At 37.9% G+C, this 24,007-nt stretch overlaps 2 protein-coding genes across 4 annotated transcripts in view; both read right to left on the bottom strand.

Annotated features, from left to right (window-relative positions):
- The window catches only part of pkp1a (plakophilin 1a), a 35,017-nt gene extending 34,073 nt beyond the window's left edge, over window positions 1-944 (bottom strand). Inside the window, exon 1 of the mRNA XM_081387611.1 lies at window positions 678-944. Coding sequence (XP_081243737.1) covers window positions 678-855 — 178 coding nt within the window. The 5' untranslated portion in view covers window positions 856-944. The remainder of the gene's footprint in view (window positions 1-677) is intronic.
- Window positions 945-2,863: 1,919 nt separating this feature from the next.
- smpd2a (sphingomyelin phosphodiesterase 2a) lies at window positions 2,864-23,602 on the bottom strand. Of its 3 annotated transcripts, none has more exons than XM_081387608.1 (11): window positions 23,426-23,602; window positions 23,078-23,157; window positions 21,042-21,138; window positions 20,781-20,857; window positions 18,371-18,464; window positions 9,095-9,184; window positions 8,909-8,991; window positions 8,702-8,834; window positions 8,509-8,613; window positions 7,526-7,664; window positions 2,864-5,014 (listed from the first exon to the last, which is right to left on the bottom strand). In XM_081387608.1, exons 1-11 carry the CDS (start codon window positions 23,429-23,431, stop codon window positions 4,629-4,631), a joined length of 1,290 nt encoding a protein of 429 aa, XP_081243734.1. In that variant the 5' UTR covers window positions 23,432-23,602; the 3' UTR covers window positions 2,864-4,628. The 3 variants fall into 3 exon arrangements, with proteins under 3 accessions (XP_081243734.1, XP_081243736.1, XP_081243735.1); XM_081387610.1 differs by having other exon boundaries at window positions 3,444-5,014; window positions 23,078-23,200; window positions 23,426-23,563; XM_081387609.1 differs by having other exon boundaries at window positions 3,444-5,014; window positions 23,078-23,239; window positions 23,426-23,516.
- Window positions 23,603-24,007: the final 405 nt, after the last annotated feature.

The following is a 24,007-nucleotide window of genomic DNA, read 5'->3' as shown; positions in this document are numbered from 1 at the left end:
ATCTTGATTTTAAAACACAAATAACTACACTACTATCCCACAATAGATGAAATGGTTATTTTTGCAGTAATTTGATAAGACACGATGACCTGGATGTGATTTCACAGTAAATATTCCCTAATTGTAAGAACTAATATTTAATGTTACAGTGCGACATACTGCAGCATTTTGGGCGAAATGTGCCTGGGCATCAGACCCAGAAATACTGTATGGGTATGGGCTTCTATCTCAGAAGATTTTGAGACACACCCCTGTCAAAGAATTGTGTTTGTGATATTAATTACAAATGTATGCAGCTTTGCCTCAAAGACCTGCTTCAACTTGCTTCTGAATTTATTTATTTTTCATCCGGTAAGAAAAAAATCATATTTTATTTCTTTTTGCATGGGCCTTTTTTTTTTTTTTTTTTTTTTTTTTTTTAAATCTACCTACTCCCAAAAGTTGAGATGACTATACATTTTGTCAAGACAAATCAATTGGTCAAACACAGTAATTTCTTTTCTCAGTTCTTTAAAATTCTAGTAAAATTATTTTCGTTTCTCAGTAATTTTCCCAGTAATACGATACTGCCAAACAAACCTGCAGGTTAGCAAGTGAAGATTATTAAAGCTGTGAGCTTTGTTTCATCTTGTCTTAGGCTTTCTTTATGCGTTTGTGCAAATAAACAGCACACTTACTTGTTGGCGACGGGAGGGAGTAACTCTTGACCATCTTCGACTTGCTTCTCTTGATGCTTTTCACCTGCTCCAGCACGCGCTGCTGTCCCGTGCGCTCTTTTTTGTCGGACGGCAGGACCAGCGAGGTGTCCTCGGTCGACAAGGGGACCATAGCCGAGCGAATCGGTTCGGCAGCCATCGCTGCTTCAGTGCTTCTGCTCGCACCTTCGGTTAAACCCGACAGGCTGTCTGTCTTCCAACAACACGGACACCTGTATGGCTGCGTCGACTGACGGAGAGTCCGTGCACTTCTGTGGGGAACAACCACACCTGGGCCACGCCCACTGGAGCTGTCGAGCCGCTGGCCAATCACAGGCCCACATTCACTTTTTAAACCTGTCAATCATCTGTAACCCTGTTAACAGCACCATTGTAGTTCACACATCTATCTATCTATCTATAAACCAAAAATTATTCAGACACCAGAATATATTTGTGATTGTGTTTTTTTTTTTGTTTTTTTTTTTACTATTGGGAACATGCAGGACACTATAGTTAATTTATGTAAGTGAGGATATTCAAATAAAGTAAACTGTGACATATTATACCCACACATTCTTCCTACAGTGCATGGACAACCAGTAAAATGTATAAAAAATTGGTACCAAAAATTATTCAGACACTTTGACCTGACCATGTTTTGCTTTAAAAGCATTTTTTTTCTTGAATTGCTAATGCGACCTTTTTACACCACAGACTGAACAAAAATAAGCATTGCTTGGTAATTGGCTGACATAAATTGGTATTATCTAATTGTGTACTTAAACTTATCAGCTGACAGATATTCAAGCTAATTCATTTGTGACACAGTCAAACAGAAGGATGGACAAAAACAGTGAAATATCAACTGATTTGAAAACTTTGAGTTCTTGTCATATTTTATAACCATTTTCTAAACTATATAGCGAATAAACTATGATAATGTAAGAAATGTTGAAGGTGTCTGAATACATTTTGGTTTGACTGTAGGCCTATCTATCTATCTTCTTAGGGGAGCGCAAGCCTTTTGCAAGAGAACGCAATCACTGCAATATAATTTGAAACATTTCTCACAATTTTACCAAAAACCTCTAGTTCTGTTCTGTGCCAATAAAGCTTTACTTAACATTTACATACAGCCTGTATTTCACAAACAAATAAATAACTGAAAGTAGCTACACTAAACATCATGTTCAAAAAGTTTACATTATGCCTGGTTTTAGAGTAATATCTAGAAGTTTCCTCCTCAATATCTGATATTGATGTCTATAGCCCCTTTCACATAGCGCAATGATCATTTGCTGGGAAATTGCCGGGAAATTACCAGAACGCCTTCTGAACGCAAACACGACCCGGGATTGTCGTTCGCCACATAGACCATGGTTCGCCAGCTAGTGGAATGCACGAAGTTACGGAGTCTCTGTGTGAAATGAGCCTCAGAATTGTTACTCAGCTATTCCTATGGAAAGACTTGTGTTGTGTTCATTAGAAAGTGACATGCGGTTATAGGATTGTGCAATGTTCTCGTGCTGCAGTGTGGATGATGAGAGATCTTTTAGTGCTCAATCTCTGTCTTCACACCTAAGTGACAGATTTCAAATAAGAGTCCAAACATTCCCTCAGAAGAACAACACGGTCCTGCACACGCTTCAGTGCTTCACCTTCCGTGACTCACACACAGAAACTTGAAAAGTGTTGGAACTCCATATTATAATTATCCCTTCTTTTACAGCCACACCCGAAAATACTACTTTCTCATGCTGTTAACAAAAGGGTTAAGACGTTAATTTGCTTTTTAATATTACTTATGGCAATGGTTTCCCAAACTGCTCATTAAATATGGTAAAGACCTACTAAGCCACAATCTTCAGCCAGTTGCTTTTGAAGTCTGTATGGCTAGCTAGTTAATAAAATATCAATGTGGCCTGCAGTATGATAAGCTATAGTGCTAAAATATCAATGTTCTTTTTGTGTATAATTATCTTGCATGTGGATTTACGACCTCCTGTTAAATGAGACAGAATATTTGTACTTTGTTTGTATATAGATAATTTAATATATAATTTAATAATTAAATATATAATGTAAATAACATTGTATAAATTTATTAACCCAAATATGTTATTTGTCGACTACCCACTATTAAGTAAAAAACACATTATCTTTTTACTACCTTCAAATTTATTGAAAGGAAAAGTTGCTGCTGTTTGTATCTTCACTGGAACCAGTTTAGACTTCCACTGGAACCAAATGAAAGCTAAAAATAAAAATAGCTTGTTAACCACAGCAAACAGAAACAAAATTAGAAACTTAATTGGTATTGTTTACTCTTTAGTTCCACAAACCAGAGAAATATTCACTTCATTATACACATTTCGGTGTCACTTTCTTTTACAGTACGTGCACTTACAGTGTATTTACCTAAGAAATTACTGGTAATATAATGTAACTACATGGGTTAAGGTAAGGTTTAGGTGTAGGTTCAGGGTTAATACCTAGTTCTTAACCAGTTATTGAAATGACTATAATAAGTACATAGTATGTTCATGCGAAACAGGACTGTAAAATAAAGTGCTACCCGAATTCAATGTCATAACAATGACTTAATATTTATGTTTTAGAATTTAGGGTTAAGAAGAAGTTGTCTGCTTAAGTTGGCCCATTTGTGTTCTTACACACAAGAGCAACAGCACTATCTTGTGGAAAGAAAGATAATTATTTAAAACACCCAACAGTAAATATGAAAATGCTTTAGAATAGTGATTTATTTATTCGTGATTATGATGAAATGACATTCAAACAGTGTCCATAATTGCCTAAAATGTGGCGCTAGTAATACTTTAACAACAAACCGTTAAAAAAATCGTCTCTTTCGAGTTTCATTAAAATATCAGTAAGCGGTGTCTTTACAAGCAGTGACAAGCACAGAACTGAATAACTCGCCCTCGTGAAAACGAACAGGGCTTTCCATTCAAGCCTTCCAGATTTTGAGTTGTCGAAATGCAAAACAGCAGCAGCTCCGTAACAATTAACGCCTCCATTGACTGAGTTGAGGTAGGTATAGCCTCAGAGCACTGATCTCGGGTCAGCTCTTCAAGTTATATCCTAATAGCTATTATGTAACACTGAGGTACAGTAACCTGATCCCGGACCAGCACTCAGGCCCTGTTTACACCTGGTATAAAGATGCGTTTTGGTCGATCGGATCAGAAGAAGAAGACCGACTTCTCTCCACATACTGACCTGATGCGTAAACATTATGGGAAGCGCTCAACGCTATCTCACAACCAATTCGTACGAATTCGTACGAGTGAGTAAAAGGTGGCTAATTCATATGTTGTACGAATTCGCACGATTTGTCTAAACCCCAGTGACGGATAGGTTTAGGGGCGGGGTCAGGTGTAGGTCATTTGTACAAATTCACCCGAATTAGCCACCTCATAAAATTCATATGAATTGCCGTGAGATCGGGTTGGAAGCACACTAGCCAGATGGGATTTAAACTTTGTCGGCTGAAGACCCAATTTTGGTTTGAAGATGAAAAACATACCAAGCACAATGTTCTCTCACCATTCCTGATTTCTAACACGCAACGTTCGGCTGCTCTTGCGGCTGTCTGAGCAGAAACTAAAGCTGATGCTCGCCGTATGTTTTCCCGTTGTCTCTCTGATATTAAATTATTTCATTTAATTTAAATTTAAATTGTGTGAGCTTATTTTGTGCGTTAGATCGAAAAATCTGAAAAAAACATACATTTCCCCACCCATAGACCCTCCCCTCGAAAAAATCAGGACAGAAGTGGTTGAAAGTGGACAAAAGAGGCGGATTAAAACACAAGGTGTAAACGGGAATGTGTCTTCCTCGTCTACTTGTGATCCGATCCACCAAAACGCATCTGAACACCAGGTGTAAACAAGGCCTTAGTGGTCAACCTTATTCCTCCCGTTTAAAGGAACTCGACGGCTGGAGCTCTGGAGAGCCATCGGAAGATGAAGATCCAGACGCTCTACATCCTGTGAGCTCGTTTGAGGTCAGAAGCATCTGGTCTTCAGTCTCTTTCAGGACTTTGATGTGTGTGGTGAAGAGCAGGTAGAGCAGAGCTCCAGAGAGGAGAGCGCCAGTGCACACGGCTCCCACAAACCCCGTGGTGGTGAAGGAGAAGTGGCACAGGCAGGGCAGGAACACCAGCAGCAGGAGCAGGAGAGCACCGCACATCAGACGCAATGCTTTGTCCCGCAGGGCTTCTGTTAGACGCAGGCCTTCCTTCACCACCGCACGCGCCTCTGAGACCACCTCCATACGCTCTGATTCAGGAAGTGCTGGAGGGTACACAATAAAAACATGATTCAATAGACCTTATTCACTGCAGCGCCATCTTTGATTTTCAACGGGAATGAAAGAGAGGCTGTGAGAGATAGATGTACGGTACATCTCTTCAGTGGGTTGTACTGTTATTTAATGTGTTTTGGGATTGTTCTGCTGACGAAACACTGTAAAAAATATCTTTAGTAGACAAAAAAAAAAAAAACTCCAAACATGAGCTGTGGAAAGTTATAAGTGATCAAGGAGCTTTACACAACTTTTTACAGCGGATGCCATTTAAAACAAAGTCTATCCCTCACAGGCTCACTTTCATTCCTGTCATGGCGCTGCTCTGAATAAGGTCTATTCTACATAGAATTGCTTTTATTGAAATTACAATATCATGGTTTCACTGTATGTTGTTTGTTTCAATATGGTTGCCCATCAAAAGTCTAGGGTTGGTTTAGTTTCTAAAAGAAGTCTCTTAGGGGTTTTCAATGCGAGTCTAGGAACTAGACTCGTCAGTGATTATAGTAAAGTTATAAATATGGATATTTCTCTTACAAAAACGTATGGCTTCGCTTCAGAAGGCCTTTATTAATCCACTGGAGCCGTATGGATTACTTTTACGATGGAGGGATGCACTTTTTGGGGGGCTTCAAAAACTTCAAAAAGTCACTTAGGATGGCTTGAGGGTGAGTAAATTATGGGATAAGTTTCATTTTTGGGTGAACTAACCCTTTAAACTGCCCTCATTATGCACAATAATTCAGCTATGTATATTGGAAAGATGGGTTGCTGTGATACATCACAAACACTCCTCAAACCAGTGAAACCAACATACCATAACTCTCATAACAATCACATATCCACTATTCTGTAGGTAGTCCTGTATTCCAGTTTTCCCACATTCCTTTTTGTCAGCTGACACAAAATACCTCCATCTACAGTACCTTATATAAATGCAAATTTTATCACAGAGTAAATGTCACCAGCATGTCTCTGTGCACCACCAGAATGCCGCTTTTTTGTAGGACTCCCTGAAATCTTGTTTGTTATTGGACAAAGAAAAGTTAGTGTAAACTATTAAAGGAAAGTAATTTTATTGTAAATTGTCTTCAAAATTTCATCTAGGTCTTCCATGACATTAGCCTAGAAATCTAGACGCACCCTAGCGGCAGCAAAATGTATTTTGCAGCCAGGGCAGTCTAGCAACTCTCCGTTGACTTTCGAGCTGGAAAAACCTAAATTGGGTCAGGCCAATCACATCGTGCATAGAGTAGGCGGGGCGGGCTTAACATAAAGACGACAGAGTTGCGACGGTTCCCTGCTACTTGAAAACAAAGAACGGCGGCTGCTGGAGAACAGTCTTTCGAATTGGTTTTGTCCGCGACTCTGGAGGACTTGGAGTTAAGTTTTTCTTTGAGAAAAGAGCAAAGAACGGCACTTAAGTCATTCTTAAAAAAGGAAGATGTGTTCGTAGTTTTGCCGGCCAGATTCAAAAGTTGAACCTATCAACTAACGTTAGCTCCGCTGTTGGGAAAACGCTCTGGTTGGTTGAAGCGCTGTCCTATTGCGTGCAGAGGGAATTTGAAGGACAGCCGTTTATCCCGCCCATCGGATTGAGCCGTGTCTATGGTGAGTTGCCAGACCCAACATCTTGATGTACTGTAGGCTACCATCACATGGTATTTGACCGAACGATGTGCAGAAGAATCACACAAATGTTATGAATTTCATATTGTAGCTACTATAATGACAAATATATTGGCATGTAGCTTTTGTCCCTACTTCCATATTTACTTCCCCAACACATCACGCCTAAACAGAAAGGAAAAATAAAACCAAAATGCCATTGCTGATGTCAATCGGGTCTCATGAGAAGCCATACTCATTTGTGAGATGGTAAAATCACAAGAAATGACACACTATGTCCAACCTAAAAGTACACTAATGTTTTTGTTGTTGTTGTTTGTTTGTTTTAAATAATGATTTTATTCGGCAAGGATGCATTAAATTGATCAAAAGTGACAGTAAATACATTTATAAAGTTACCAAAGATTTCTATTTCAAATGTTGAACTTTCTATTCATCAAAGAATCCACAAAAATATATGTTTCCACAAAAACATGAAGCAGCACGATTGTTTACAACATTGATAATAATAATAAAAGTTTCTTGAGCATCAAATCATCATATCAGAGTGATTTCTGAAGGATCATGTGACACTGAAGACCGAAGTAATGATTCTGAAAATTCAGCTTTGATCACAGGAATAAATTACATTTTACAATATATTAAACTAGAAAACAGTTATTTTGAATGATAATAATATTTCACAATATTACTGTTATTACTGAATGACTCCAGTGTAAAAGTAATCATCCACCCCTAAACACACTGTGATTATAATTGGGGAAAGAAAACTATAGAAGTCGCATGTTCTCTTACGATTCAAGCTGTACAATGAGAGTTAGAGGTGTGCATATAAACCGCTGAAACAATCCCTCGCGAGTTTCTGTACTCACCGTTCCTGCTGTCCTGTGACCGCAGCAGGGCCAGGTCAGCGGTCAGGGCCTCGTGGTCAGAGTACGGGAAGGGTTTATCAGCCACTGAACCCTTGGTAGTGGACAGGGACTCACATTTCATGTTCACTCTATGGGAACCCTTCACAAGAAGAAGAAGACTAATGTTAAATATGTTATAGGGAAGAGCAAGCATGAATACTTTATATAACATCTCCTATTTTGTAAAATACAGTAAAAACAGTAATATTTTGAAATATTATTAGTATTACACATTAAAATAACTGTTTCTATTGTATCTATCACAAACTCTGAATCAACACTCTAAATTGTAATGTGGACTCATTCATTTTCTGTAAAGCTGCTTTGAAACGATGTGTATTGTGAAAAGCGCTATACAAATAAATGTGAATTGAATTGTAATATATTTTAAAATGTCATTTTTAAAGCTGAATTTTCAGCGTCATTACTCCAGTATTCAGAGTCACATGATCCTTCAGAAATCATTCTGATAGGCAGATTTTATGCTAAAGAAACATTTATTATTATTATTATCAATGTTTAAAACAGTTGTGCTACTTCATGTTTTTGTGGAAACCATGTTACATTTTATTTAATGGATTCTTTAATGAATAAAATATTTAAAAAGAACAGCATTTATTTGAAATAGAAATCTTTTGCAACATTATAAATGTCTTCACTGTCACTTTTGATCAATTTAATTCATCCTTGCTGAATCTCATTCATTTCTTTAAAAAAAATGTAAGTCATTTATATATATTCAAGTGCTGATAAAAAAAAAAAGAAAAAGAATGCATTAAGCTTTAATATTTTTTTTTTACCCCAAAAGCAGAGGGTCTGTTCTTTCTTTTGATATATATATATCATTTTTATCAAAATTTCTGGTGGTGGCTGGTAACTGGTAAACTGGTGGGGAAGTTAATTCATATATAAGATTATAAGATTATCGTTTGAGAAGAATTTACCTTGATGAGAATGTAGTCAATCCTGATGCCCTTCTCAAAAGGAATGAGATCCTGCTTCTTTGTGAAGTGATTGTCTGCTATCAGCGTGTGTCCGTCTTCACAGCCCTGCCGAGAGCAACAGAAAGTGATGCTTCAGAGAAAAGCAGGACACTCAAACAAACTGAATACACATGTGAAAGGAATGTGCGCTCACATCAAACATGTCTGTCTCAGTATAGCAGTCTCTGAGGCCAGTGTGGGATCTAAGGAGACGGTTCCCGAGGTCCTGAGGGTGCATGTTCAGATCCCCTCCCAGGATCACCAGGTCTGCTCCACAGGACGTGTGGCTAAAGAAGCCATACGATATGAGTTTCCTGAAGAAATGTGACCTCTTTTCTCTAGAAAACGCACTTTCTCTTACCGCACAAACTGCAGTAGTTCCCAGGACTGCACTATTCTGTGGGGCAGGTATTCATCTTGAGCCCTGGAGTACTCCGCATGCAACTGAGAGCAAAGCAGTGTCATTACTAAAGGTGCATCGTCTCCAGTTACGCGACTGAGCATGGACAACAAAAAGCCGGATCAGACTTTAGAGACTGTGACTTACATGAGTAACATAGACGTGAGCCTTTAACCCAAAAACGTCAACAATGACCAGTCCAACTGCTTTGCCTCCAAACCAGTCGCCATGACGCACCTGAGATGAACACACACACACACACACACACACACATATATAAGATCATGTAATTCTTCAAGCTAGAAAGTTGTTACATGAATCATTGTACCATCAGTATAAAGAAACAAAACACATATCAGATTCATCTACCTAGTCACATTATGTCCCTTGTGAAAAAGTACACTTTCAAAAAGAGTGCTTATTACAGAAATAATATACTTTAAAGGAATGTAAGTGCAAACTGAATGTAATGTTTCATGAAAATGATATTAAATGCAGTTAGTTAAACTTAAGAGTGTTTTTTGACCCACTTAAGCACATCTTTATATGTAATTTTATAATAACTTCTATTTTCTTTGAAAAATATGGTTAAAGTTACTGCTGAATGCACTGACAAGGATTTATGGTAAACTAATTATGGTTAACTTAATTTCTATTGTAACTTGTATGTCGTACATTTAAATTTGTAACACATTTGTAATGAGTAAATGTAATTTAGTACATTTAAAATATGAATAACACACTACATTTAAAATTATAATCATGTACTTTACATCTGCTTTAGTATGTTAGTAAACACATTAAAATAAGTGTACTTATTTAAAGCACATATTTTATTTCATATTTTTCTATTTTTTTTAATGCAATTTTTTGGGAGATTTTTATTTTATTTTTTAAATTACTAGATTTGATCAATAATAATAATTAAATAGTAATTTAAGCACATTCCTCACATTCTTTCAACTTCAATTCAAAATAACTCACAATTTCATGCATAAGGTGTCATTTTACAGTGTAATTACATATTTATGTACCGACTACCGAGTAATATTAATCAACAACATGTACTTACTATAGGGTAGATTAGTTGCATGTGTTGTGGAAAAATTCATCTTTTCTTTGTATTTTATTTTCAACGATTTAACAAACGAATGCCATGCGTTCTTTGGCTGTATTTTGAGTTTCTTTTATGATATTGATACAGCTGCAGGGTGTGTGTGTGTGAGATTTCAGAGGTAAGGAGATTCCCGTGCTGGGGAGGGGTCAAGGGGGGTCCCTTTTGTTCCTTGTGCTGTGAAGGGTTCAAGGGGGGGGGTCCCTTTTGTTATTTTGTTTAGTGGGGGCTGTAGGAGATAGCTTTTGAATAGAACACTATAAGGAGCTGGTCAACCTCTGCTCTGGGTCTCACTCCACCTGCAGCTGGACTGTGGATGGACTGGGAACATTCTTGCAAGAATAAATATCTTTTAAGGACAATTTGAATCCTGATGTCTCTTATGCCTGATGCTATTTTGTTAGTTACTTGTTTTTGCCTCAACAAGTTGGTGTCAGAAGTGCGAACCATGAGGTTTCTTCTGGCCCTGAGAAAGCGTATTGACGGACTGATCACCCTAAAGCACAAAAGGCTTTAGTCTTACCTCGCAGAATTGAGAGAGAAGAGCCAAAACTGCTATCAGGGCCAGGAGGAACCCACTGGATTCAGAAAGAACTCGGAGGCAGTAAAAGCATCTCGGGTAAGAGACAGTTAAATTATTTTGATAATTGTGAGTGAACATGAACCATGTTGGCTGAGTTTTGCTTTTTGGTACGAGCGAAAGGTGATTCAGGGGAATCACAAATTTTTTGGGGTAAGGGAAAGAATTGATCTGAGGAATTCGGATCAGTTTCTACCTCACTTAGCTCGTTGGTGGACGGAAAGCCCACAGGTGATTCAGGGGAATAACAGATTCAGGGGAATCACAGATTCAGGGGAATCACAGTTATTGATTAATTAGTTTTACTCAAAAGTGCTAGTAACCAAAAAAAAAAAAAAAAAAATATTTCGATTTAGGTGGACGGAAGAGCCACGTCAAATCAGAATTAATCGAGCGCTGGAAAGTGCTTATAGGAAGTTTTTGAGTGAAACGTAATTACAAACCACCCGACCGATCTTGGGGTAAGGGAAAGATCGGGTCTGTCGAAGACGTTTGACAGATTCTGTAAGACACGTGTCGAATTGTGAAATCCAGAAAAGAGGAACTCAGCCAAAATGGGGTCATCTAACAGTAAAGTAGATCATTTTTATACACCAATTTTCTGTCAAAGGAGAAATAATGATGGTGGTAAATGTAAATGTATTTCCCCGAGGCGGGAACCTTGAGTAAGATAAGACTCAATGTCGTAAAAGAATCAATAGAAAAGAACGAGGGAAAACAGAATGGTTGTTATGTGTGTGTTAAACATGTGTGTAAAGGACGCACACACGAATGCATACGCTGATTTACTTTCTGCTACCTGCAATGAAAAAAAAAAAAAAAAAAAAAAAAAAAAACGGTTGGAAATCTTTATGTGTGGCTGATGAAACTTTGAGCAAAGCTATGACTGATGATTTGAGCAGTGTTGTGAATGATGAGCATATGAGATTGTACAAAGGTAGCCTACAGGGTTTTCTGAAATGCTAACTTATCCGTTACTAGTCAGAAAGGGTTGTTGAAGTTTGTTCATGAGTGTAAAACTGTGAACGGACAGTGAATTGTTGGATGGGAAAGAAGCAGATAAAAGAGAACAGAGTCGATGCAGAAGGAACTGATATGTAGGGAACGATAGAGTTCATGGAACTATTTATGAACGCCTGATTAAGTCAAATTAAGTTGAAATGGTACGAAAAGTGAGTTTTAGATGGAAATGGGGCGTTGAGTATGATTAACAGGGATTGGCATGATATAAGGATAAGGAATGTTTCATTAAGTAAAACGATTGTCTTTTGAACCTAAAGGGTCCAGCTATGCTGGGAGTACAGCAACAGCGCTTGCTTGTTCAAACCAGCTTCTGGATGTTAAATGTATACTTGTTTTGTAATCAGTGTTGTTGATGATAATATCAAATTAGAAAATGTCCAGAGATTGGATATTTTGTTGATATTAAGCCATTTAAGGAAATATATTGTTTTATAAAGGAAATTATGGGTTGGAGATAATTTCCCCAGAAACGTGTGACTAAAGTTAATCAGAAACTTTGTGAAACCCATTTAGAATATTTAGATTTTCCGTGTCGCTTATGAAAATTAATGTTCTGCCAATAATAGTGATGTGAATGTGCTTTATTGTATTAATGTTATGAAAAGAGAACAGAGTATTGAAGAATAGATTGCCATATTTTTGTAACAAGAGTTGAAGGTGCAAGCGGCTAAGATAGCTGTCTGTGTAATTTAGAGACTGAGAAGATTTAGAGAATCTTGTGTTTTCTGTGAAACAGTAGAGATAAGTAGGACTGAATAATTATAATACAATTTTGTGATTTAAGTTGAATCTGCAAACTAACCATTTGATAGAAGAATAAGCTTTTAAAAACCAGTGTTGATGAAATTAATGACACGTTAAAGTTTTAATACTGTATGAAGAGTAACTGAACAGTCCTGATAAATAGTGAAATTAAAGAGAGCAAATGCTGTAAGCAGTTCTGCTCACGCTCTGAAGAGATTTGCAGATGATGTTTAGTAAAAGTTTGATTGTGATTGGAAAGATAAACAATAACTTAACTGGCTCCAAAGAAAGAAAGTGCCAAAATGACACAAATTTAAAGAAAAGTCTGTGTTAATATGGGTTAGAAAGTAGATCAATGTTAATATGATGAAGATTATAATTCGGCTATTGTAATTGAATTTGCAGCTGGGACAGTGGGGGAGAATGCAGAGAACTTATCAGTGGCTCTGTTTGCATTTCCTGAATACAACACAATGTTTCAGAAGTGCAAAATAGGGTGAAGCTGTTAGAAAGATAAAAGGCAGAATAACAGAGAGTGTTTTATTGCAGTCAGCTGGGTCATTCAGTGACTGTATGCGCACTGTATGACTGTAAAAGTAAATGAGGGAGAAATAAAGTTGATAGTTGGAACTTTTGAAAGTTGTAAGAAGATTGAAAGATTTAAGTGTAAGGAATTCCTTTTGAAAGGAAAGAACTATAAAAAGTACCGGTTGACATAAAATTACGGATAAGACTAAATGAGTTGCAAAATATTTTAAAAGTACCGGTCACTAAAAGGATGATTGTGTTTTTGAATGAAATGCTTTGATAAGGTTTTAGATGATATGGAGAGACAAATCTAATGAATGATTTATAATGATAATCAAAAAAATGTATCACAAGCAGGGAGCAGCCTCAAAAGTGAATCATAGAAGCAGATTGATAAACTCCTAGAGAAAACATTGAAGTAAAATTGAAATGAAATTGTTATTAAGAACTAGAATAATTCGTATTATTTCTTTAAGATAAAATAAACAGAAGCAGTGTTACAGGATTAACAGTTGCTAAATGTAAAATGTGTAAAAGGCATTTGATTAAACAAAGGCTTGTTAATGTTGATTTTAAAAGATAAGATTGTGATTTGGCCAAAACAGGTTTGCTTATCTGAATCTGGCACGTGCTGTGACTGAAACTGCCACAGTTTCAGTGCAACAGAGACTCATTCTAAGTGGATATTATGTCTAAATTACAATACATGTAATTCATGGAAAAGATGCCTTAAGATGGGCTACAGTTGAAAAAGATGGTAGATAAAGTCTGAAGTTAAAAGTTTATGAGAATGCAGTGTACCAGTCCTGAATGCCTCAAGAGTCTCTCTCTCATTCAATATCAGCTGAAAGCTGTTGTCTGAGGCTGTGTAAAGCACAGTGTTTCAGTTGAAAAGATTCATAGATGTGGAAAGAAGTCTTTAAAATAATAATGCAGACCTTAAATGATAGAAGTGACATTTTTGACTAGTTTATTTTAGGACCGCTTCTTTGTCTGATTTTAGCCTCCACCATAAAACAGGGCTGATGGCTCCGGCTACAGAAGTAACAGTACACTGAATGTACGATTGTGATCTAAATTCACTGACTATAATCTAAGCAGGTTGCTACCTTTAAGATGATTAATGAATTTAAGTGATTAAATACTGTTGTTATTAACCTGTCTCCCTGTGAACACTATTAGGTCAGAATGGCTCTGATGACTCTTGAATGCGCCTTTTCCTAAGCTCCAGAAAACAACAGATTATGTTGAAGAAAACGGTCACAGATTCTGTGATGGTAAAGAGCGGTAACCACGTGTGTACGAAGTGTTTACCCCAGAGACGGGTAAGACCCTCTGGCCAAAAGGGCAACCTAAGACAGGGGAATTCACGCAAAAACACTGGGCATTTCCTGATGGAGGTGTTTTTATGTGAGATGGATATGAGAGTGGCGCTGATTGACTGAGTGGCGACCAGCATCAGCAGATCATTGAGAGGCGAGATGAGCTGTGAGAAGTTACGGCCGTCTGACCCAGAAAATGTGAGTTCCTCTATATACCACTCACCAGAAACCGCGTTGATTGAATGGCTTGTTTTTCTGACAAGTGTCTGCAACTATGCCAGGGGACAACACCCTGAAGAAAAGACAATTATAGGTTAAGAGCTGATCTGAATGGGCATTCAGGAGCCAGCAGAGACCATTGAACTAGTGGTTATCTGTTGTGGAGACAGCTTAAAAAAAAAAAAAAAAAAAAAAAAAAATTGTAATGTTAGTTGCCTGATGAGCAAGGAAAACACAGAGATTTGTGTCGATGCTGAACTAATGTGTCAGTTCTGACTCCTGTAGATCATTTAGACATGACAAAGGACCACTATAAGACATGGTGGTGGCTAAAGATGACTCAAGAGAATTTTCTGGAAAACAAAGGTTAGGTAAATTGAGTATTTAAACTAAAGATAACCTTAGAAAAGATCATAGAACGATTGAATATGACTATGATTATTTTAGTTACAGTCCTAGGAGGCTGTTGAAAAGATTATTTGCTTATAATGAGAGAGAAAGAGACTGCTTGAGTGGAGGAAGAGGATGGTACTCTGTCTGTTCTTCTGTTATCAGTCAGCCAAAGAAAGCTGGAGCAAAATAAGATAATGCACCAAAACAATCCAGCTGACTTTTCTAAAATCAGATGGATAATGAACAGACATGCTTTGAAACTGGTTAATAGGCCATAAAACATTAGATAAAAGATACAGGAAAAGGTTAGAATGTCACTTAGAATTTAAATCTTTTTAGATAAAAGATATTAATAAGAAATATGAGCGGTTCATAGTCAGGGAAGAGTGTGAGTGTGAATTCATGTTTTGTACAGTATGTGTTAGTTTAGGACAACTATTCTGTCTGAATAGTGTGTATACATGTGTCATTAACCTCTGGAAAGAGTGTTTTAGCATTATAGATGGGTTAAGGCAAATGACAAAGTAAGCTGAGGATTGTGAGTCAATCTGATGAGAAGGCAACACAGAACAGGACGAGCTTTAAGTTGATTGATCATCGAGCTCTGTCTGTTAATTATTATTTTGGTCATTCATGATGTGCAGTAGATTTGAATTACTTTCTGGACAGGTTTAAGTATTGATAAATTAGAATTGTGAAGTCGTAGATAGCCGTCAGTCATGTGTTGAGAAAAAGTTATAAATTTGACAGCAACAAACACGTACAGTAGGCTAAGTAAATATCAGATTATCCAGAGAGCCCTTAACATTTATGTATTGTAAAAAGGGGAAGATTGTTATTCGACTGACGTTGACGAAGTGTACTGACGCTGACAAAGTGTACACGACCTGACCTGACCAATTGATGACCTGGAGAATGTTCGTAGATGACAGTTGATTAAGAGACCAAACAATAGGCCTGAAAAATCAAGAAACGCTGTGAGACTAGGGGCCGTTGCCTTAAAAAACAATTTGATAAGAAGATGAAATTGTGGCTTTAAGTAATATTTTTATTTCAGAGGCAGAGAAAGATGGGAAACTTGGCTGAAGGACAACGTTTGGGTTAGCAAACTTTATCCAAACAAATGTTACCAAATAAATATGAACAAATATTGCAGTTTTCTATAGCTCAAACAGTAGAGCGTTAGCGCTTGTAACGCCAAAGTCATGGGTTCAATTTCCGAGGGAAAGCAAGAACTGATAAGAATGTAAATGTGTACTTTGAAATGGAAGTCACTATGGATAAAAGCGTCTGATAAAAGTAAGAGAATTTTATTATGTTAAATTTATGCACAAGATGGGTGTCGTGCATCAAGAGGAGGATGAATATGCTCATGGCGGGAACAGGAGAACGCACAGTAAAACAAGTGGTCAGATGAGTCTTTGAACTTTTTAGTATGGATAATTTGTATTCAGGCCACAAACAAAGACATTTCGGCCTCACAGGTGGGAAAAACAGTAAATCCAGGGGGGAAGGGCTAAACCCATTGTCTTCACAGCAGGCCGAGAGGTTATCTAGCTTTGACCTCATCGGTATATGAGGACAGTAAAAGTCCAGGAGGGGTTTATTTGAAGAACTTTATTTGTATTAACCAGCTAGATCTGGTTTACTAAGGGGTTCACATTTGCTGAAAGCCATCGCACAGGTGGGAAGATAAATGTTGGGAGGACATTGGGTTTAATTGTGTGCATTGTTTGTATTTTAAGTGTGCTAATAACAAGAATTGTTTTGACAGGAAACGCCGGAGCAGATGTGGCAGCACAGCAGACAAAAGAAAATTTGTGACAATAACCTCAACATTTGTTTTTCTTTACAGAAGATGCAGACTTTTGCGCATGGCATGAGCAAAGTGAAGAAACACTGCCTAACCCTGTGTAATGCCTAACTTAAAAATTTTCATTTTGCAGGATGTCAGGATGGATTGAACCAAACAGAACTGATTCTGTATTGTTTTGTTAACATAAGCAACATGGGTTGAATGTTTTTTTTTTTTTTCAGGGGAACAAGGACCCTGAGTGCTATTCAATGAGCAAGAAATTATCCGGTGATATGTTTCAGGTTGAAAATTTCACAGGTCACACCAAAGGAACGACAAGACACGCGCTCACTAACAAAATCACTTAAGGCCTCCATTCGCAGGTGACAGTAGACAGTAAATGACTCATTCCAGTGGGGGTGCGATCGTGATCTAAGGGAAAATCTTGTAAGGATTTGAAAATGACTGAAGGATGTTAGACCTGGGTCCGAGCATCTGACCTAAACTATACCAACCAACATCAACAACCTCACACGCCAGCGCAAAGAATAAAGTAGGGGATCAATGATATGTGCTAGAAACAAATCTCCCCTGCCAACGTTGGAAAAAAAATCCTCTCTACGGCATGCAAAGTGTCATATTGGTGAAGATGGAACGTCCATGAGGCAACGAGATGATCAACATATCTGGAGAAAATGTTGACCAATTAATGGTTGAAGAAAAGTTTTGCGATTTTATTTGATTGAATCAAATTAGGGCTTAGTATTGATATACATGAAGGGTATAACTGTTCTTGAATTAAGACTTGAATTAATTCTATTCTTAAAGATTTAATAGTATAATGGGTTTGATTAGAAAACAAGAGTGAATTTTTCTATGTTGTTTATCAGAGAATGATAAAGAGGAGGAAATGTTGTGGAAAAATTCATCTTTTCTTTGTATTTTATTTTCAACGATTTAACAAACGAATGCCATGCGTTCTTTGGCTGTATTTTGAGTTTCTTTTATGATATTGATACAGCTGCAGGGTGTGTGTGTGTGTGTGAGATTTCAGAGGTAAGGAGATTCCCGTGCTGGGGAGGGGTCAAGGGGGGTCCCTTTTGTTCCTTGTGCTGTGAAGGGTTCAAGGGGGGGGGTCCCTTTTGTTATTTTGTTTAGTGGGGGCTGTAGGAGATAGCTTTTGAATAGAACACTATAAGGAGCTGGTCAACCTCTGCTCTGGGTCTCACTCCACCTGCAGCTGGACTGTGGATGGACTGGGAACATTCTTGCAAGAATAAATATCTTTTAAGGACAATTTGAATCCTGATGTCTCTTATGCCTGATGCTATTTTGTTAGTTACTTGTTTTTGCCTCAACACATGTAATTATGCATAATTTATTGTTATTGCTATGGTAAGTACATGTAACCTATGTAACAAGGACACTGTAAAATAAAATGTTACCATATACAGTTTTCTGCAAGTACAGTTTTTTTTTTCATATATATACTGTTTTTTTATGTGAGAAGAAAGAGAATGCAGAGTTATATGAGAGAATTTGAAAAAAATATTATAAAGCACAATGAGATAATAATGAAATTATTCAGTATTATTCAGCTTCAGTATTTTATAAATCAGTACCTAGGACAAAAAGTCAATTATAGTTTCGCAAAAATGTCTGATGGCAGTATACATAGCTACAGTAGTATCCTGAAATAACTTACCATATATGGGTAGCCATTGAGAGAGTACTGGTAGAGCAGAGCGTCCTGGATTCTGTGTTTGGAGAAGACAGCAAGACCACTGCCAATGACTCCACTGGAAACACAACACAGCGTATCAGATACAAAATAACAGTTTCCTTTAGGTATCTCTCATCTATTAAAACACACATTCAGCTGTGTATACACCAGCAAGCAGGAAGCTGCACTCATTTTTGAGTATTAGTAGGAACTGCAGTAGTACTGCTTCCTAGATAAGTTAAATGATTACAAATTCTGCCAATTCAGCTTTATTGATTGCATGCCATAAGATCAATGCTTTTTTCTTGTCTCATAATGATAAGAATAAGACATAAAGGTCGACTGAAGATACTCAGTTCATGATGGAATATTTAATCAGATATCTCAAAATAAGACTTTAAACTTCTTAAAGGTGCAGTAAAAGATTTCTGAGAAACACTGTTGATATTTGAGATCAACTCAAACAAACACAGCCCTCCCTTCATTGCTCCACCCACAAAATGCAGAAACATGCAATGCAAGAGTGATGTCTCTTTATCATAGCTGAAGTGAAGCAAAATAAAGTATCCCGCTTAGCGCTGGAAAGCTTTTCTAATATTAACCAGTGTCATAAAGCTCTTGCCTGATAATAATCAGTGATATTCCTCTTTTTGAAGAGTTTTTCTCTTTTGTAATGTCTCTCAGCCATCTCGCTTTCTACAGCGTTTCTTACCCTACTGCTGATCGGCTCACTCTCTCTCCTCCCCCATCATGAGTGGACACGCCCCCTACAGCTGATTGGCTCACTCTCTCTCCTCCCCCATCATGAGTGGACACGCCCCCTACAGCTGATTGGCTCACTCTCTCTCCTCCCCCATCATGAGTGAACATGTCCCCTACAGCTGATCGGCTCACTCTCTCTCCTCCCCCATCATGAGTGGACACGCCCCCTACAGCTGATTGGCTCACTCTCTCTCCTCCCCCATCATGAGTGAACATGTCCCCTACAGCTGATCGGCTCACTCTCTCTCCTCCCCCATCATGAGTGGACACGCCCCCTACAGCTGATTGGCTCACTCTCTCTCCTCCCCCATCATGAGTGAACATGTCCCCTACAGCTGATTGGCTCACTCTCTCTCCTCCCCCATCATGAGTGAACATGTCCCCTACAGCTGATTGGCTCACTCTCTCTCCTCCCCCATCATGAGTGGACACGCCCCCTACTGCTGATTGGCTCACTCTCTCTCCTCCCCCATTATGAGTGGACACGTCCCCTACTGCTGATTGGCTCACTCTCTCTCCTCCCCCATTATGAATGGACACGCCCCCTACAGCTGATTGGCTCACTCTCTCTCCTCCCCCATCATGAGTGGACACGCCCCCTACAGCTGATTGGCTCACTCTCTCTCCTCCCCCATCATGAGTGAACATGTCCCCTACAGCTGATTGGCTCACTCTCTCTCCTCCCCCATCATGAGTGAACATGTCCCCTACAGCTGATTGGCTCACTCTCTCTCCTCCCCCATCATGAGTGGACACGCCCCCTACAGCTGATTGGCTCACTCTCTCTCCTCCCCCATCATGAGTGAACATGTCCCCTACAGCTGATTGGCTCACTCTCTCTCCTCCCCCATCATGAGTGGACACGCCCCCTACTGCTGATTGGCTCACTCTCTCTCCTCCCCCATTATGAATGGACACGCCCCCTACAGCTGATTGGCTCACTCTCTCTCCTCCCCCATCATGAGTGAACATGTCCCCTACTGCTGATATGCTCACTCTCTCTCCTCCCCCATCTGATTGGCTACAAGTGTGTTGTGCTGCTCAGTCCGATCCACTTTTAACAGTGTTTCTCAGAAATCACTTACTGTACCTTTAAATGGGCAGTTCACCCAAAAACAATTTTTTTTTACTTATTCATGTTGTTCCAAAACCATGTGGCACTATCTTTTTTCTAGAGAACTTTTGAAGAATGTCCAACCTGCTCTTTTCCATACAATGAAAGCAGAATGGTTCTTGTGTGTCTTGGAACCAAATGTTACACACCAAATTTGTTAGTTTGTTTTTAGCAAATAAAAACTTAAATGTTGGTCTATTCCTGACAGAATGCTATCATGGGCTTGTGTTTCCACAGAGGAAAGAATACAGGCTTGAAACGACATGAGGGTGAGTAAATGATGGCAGAATTACTTTAGTTTTTTTGGGTGAACTATCCCTTTATGTGGGTATTTTATATCCCGCCTTTTGACCAGGATCTTTTTTTTTCTCTATGCATTACTCTGGAATGTGCGAGAGCGTCCAGCCGCTTGATCGCTGATCAGAAGGTTTCAAAGTCTCTCTTTCAAAATCCCAATCGCTTTGAAGTACAAAGCAACATTCAAAGTCCCTCCATGTCATAGTGAGGTGAACTGACCTCTTGAAATAGTGAGTATAAGGATGAGAGGAGGACAGCTTTCCCTTCAGGAATAGGAAATCTTTTTCACTCCATACCTAGAACAATGTCAAAGAAACCTAGATTAGTAAAAAAAAAAAAGAAGTTTTGGTGGGATGTTAGGACCTGGTGTTATTAGACCATCAGGGAAATTAGTGCAAAATGAAGTGCTAAAGCCACAAGGGCACTGGGCTGAATGAAACCTTGATGATGAGTGTGTTAAAAGTGTACAGTGATACCCACTTCCTGTAACAGGGCGATGTCGTGCTGCTCTCGGTCCAGTAATTCCCCGATCATCTCGTACCGCAGCGCGCAGTGTTGACTGAGGAATCGGATTCCCCTGAAAAACATCAAACCACAGTCAGTCTTGCGATCTACCTCTAACCCACATACAGTACAAAACCTCCATAACTTCTCACACATGCAGTCATTATCCTCTAAACACAGCTGACCTCATCAGGTCACAGCTTCATGCACGCTTTAATAAAGTGATGCGTCATCTGAATCAGGGGGAAGTACTGAAAACCACATTTTCTGTCTCAGCTGTACAGTAACAATCTGCATTAATGCGCCTTTGCTGAAGATTGGGCTGTTGTTCTGGAACATGGTGCTGACGGTGCTGGCATCAGCAGAGCGGGAGGCCCACACACACACACACACACACACACGTTATGTCATGTGACCGCTCATGTGCTTCTTTACCCTTCACACTAACAATATATATATATATATATATATATATATATATATATATATATATATATATATATATATATATATATATATATACATATATGTTTCAAAGATGAGTAGATCAGTAAATGTCTTGGTCTAGCTAGCATGGTAGAATAATAGAGATATTTAATAAAGGTTTTTCATAAGTGCAATGCAAATATTTTCTGATCTCTTACAACGTGTCCTAAGGATTTTTATAAGAGAGCAGATTATAACAATAAACTATTTTTTTTAAGCTGAGCATAACTAGATAAAAATGTCAACACTTTACAATAAGGTTCCATTTGTTAACATTATTTAACTATATTAGTTAACATGAATTAACAATGAAAAAGAATTAAACAGCATTTATTAGTCCTAGTTTAAGTTCATTTTAACATTTACTAATACATTATTAAAGTATGAGGCAAATGGCGCATCTATGAGAAAGTATTGGCTTAATTGTCTATTTTAAATGTTTTGTATTGTATGTAATTTTGTGTAGGTTGTTATATGTTTTTAATGGACCTTGAGTCTGGAAATAAAGTTGAATTGAACTGAATTATTAAAATCAAAAGTTGCATCTGTTAATGTTATTTTGAGATAAGATTAACAATGAACTGTTGTATTTTTATTAACTAACGCTAAAGATTAATACATACTGTGAGAAATGTCATTGTTAGCTAATGTTAGTTAAGTTTTATAACTTAAATTAAACTAATTGCCAAGTGTTACCGAAAAAAAGTATCCATTACTTTTTAAGATTTTATTAATTTCTGTGACATTTCAAGGCCTGGAAAAATGCTTGAATAAGAAAGTGAGATTGTATTATGTTGCTAAAGCTCAGAAACAACTGTGAATTAATGAAAAATCAATATATATATACATCTAAGCTAATTACATAAATGTACATCACATTTGAATGTGCAACAAACTCCTTCAAAAAACTCTATTCAAATTAAATACAGAACACTTCAATTTACTTCCCTATAGTTAAATCGACTTGTAGGCCAACATCACCAAATACACATGAATGCAGACTGATGAAATATAGCTTATGACAAAAAAAAAAAAAAAAAAAAAAACTCAAATATGAACGAAAAATACTCAATTAAATACTCAAATACCAAATAAAATTAAGCTACTTAATAAAAATAAAATAAAATGTAACTACATTATCTAGCCTACTTCAAACCTGCGCTTTGCACTTGTGTGCAACAAACCCATACAATAGCCTATTCGTAAGCACATACATTAATATTTAAATATGCATGTATTTGCTTACGAATACTATTTTATGAGTTTGTTGCACACGTCTAAGTGCAAAGCGCAGGTTTGAAGTAGATAATAAATAAATAAACACAGCGAGCTACATTTCTGACCCATTTAAAGAAGTGAACATTGTTTCGCAGCGCAGGAACAGGAATATATATATATATATATATATATATATATATATATATATATATATATATATATATATATATATATATATATATATATATATATATATATATATATATAAGCGCGTCATTTCGACGCGGAAGCATCATCGTGTCGCTCACCAGCAGTTGAGAGAGAACACGCGCAGTTTGGAGGGCCGCTCTGTTGCCATGGTTCCGCGCAGCTCAGGCTTCACCGGCTCCTGGGAGCGAGAGTCATTTGAGTGCGCTTTAAAGCCCAGTGTACTGCACACATACAGACACACACTGGGGGCGGAGCTTAAACTAATCCACAAAGCAGCCAAACTCAGTGACATTTGAAACCCTACTGTTTATTCATTTATTAAAAGTATTTACAATCGTATTTTATATTGATCTATGTTATCTAATGGGTTATACACCTACAATAGCTTCACCAAAATGGTGTTAAGCTTACTTTATAAGCTACTCTCTCTTTAGTCATGTAAATACCTGCATGGGACTGCCACTCAGATCGATGCTCCGCGCGCACTACAGTCGCCTCGCGCTCGCCGCGAGCTCTCTTTCCGAGCGCGTGACCGTATTCTCGCATTGAGAGGTCGATAATCATCATCGTCCAGTCAAATGACCTCCACTGTATCAAGTGTATCACCTAACATTACACAGCACAACATAGCCCGTGCGCATGACATACTATAAATACCCGCGTGCATTGTGGGTAATGTAGTTAGTTCATTTAATCCCGTATTTTCTCAGCTATTCACATTTTTCCTACGCCACATGTCGCTTTGCGCGAATTATGGGAGTAACTTTTGTTAAACTGTAAACAAGCAGTGAAAGGTTCGCTCTATGAACGCAATAATACAAAAATGGGTACAGTGAAATTACATTCTACTCATTCTTCACCATCTAACATTAAAAGTGCATTTAAAAGTGTAAAAAGCATTTACTAGTAGCCTACAATAGCATAAATAACCCCAAAAGCTTGATTATTTCCACATGTACTTGTTAAGCATCACTGTATAGGCCTACACAGACGCATATTAGCTGGAACATTGAGTGATAACATTGATT

The sequence above is a fragment of the Scardinius erythrophthalmus genome, assembly GCF_964197995.2.
Source record: "Scardinius erythrophthalmus genome assembly, chromosome: 15".
Classification (NCBI taxonomy): Eukaryota; Metazoa; Chordata; class Actinopteri; order Cypriniformes; family Leuciscidae; genus Scardinius; species Scardinius erythrophthalmus.
Note: the sequence above shows the minus strand (reverse complement) of the source record. Positions and strands in the feature narration are given on the sequence as shown.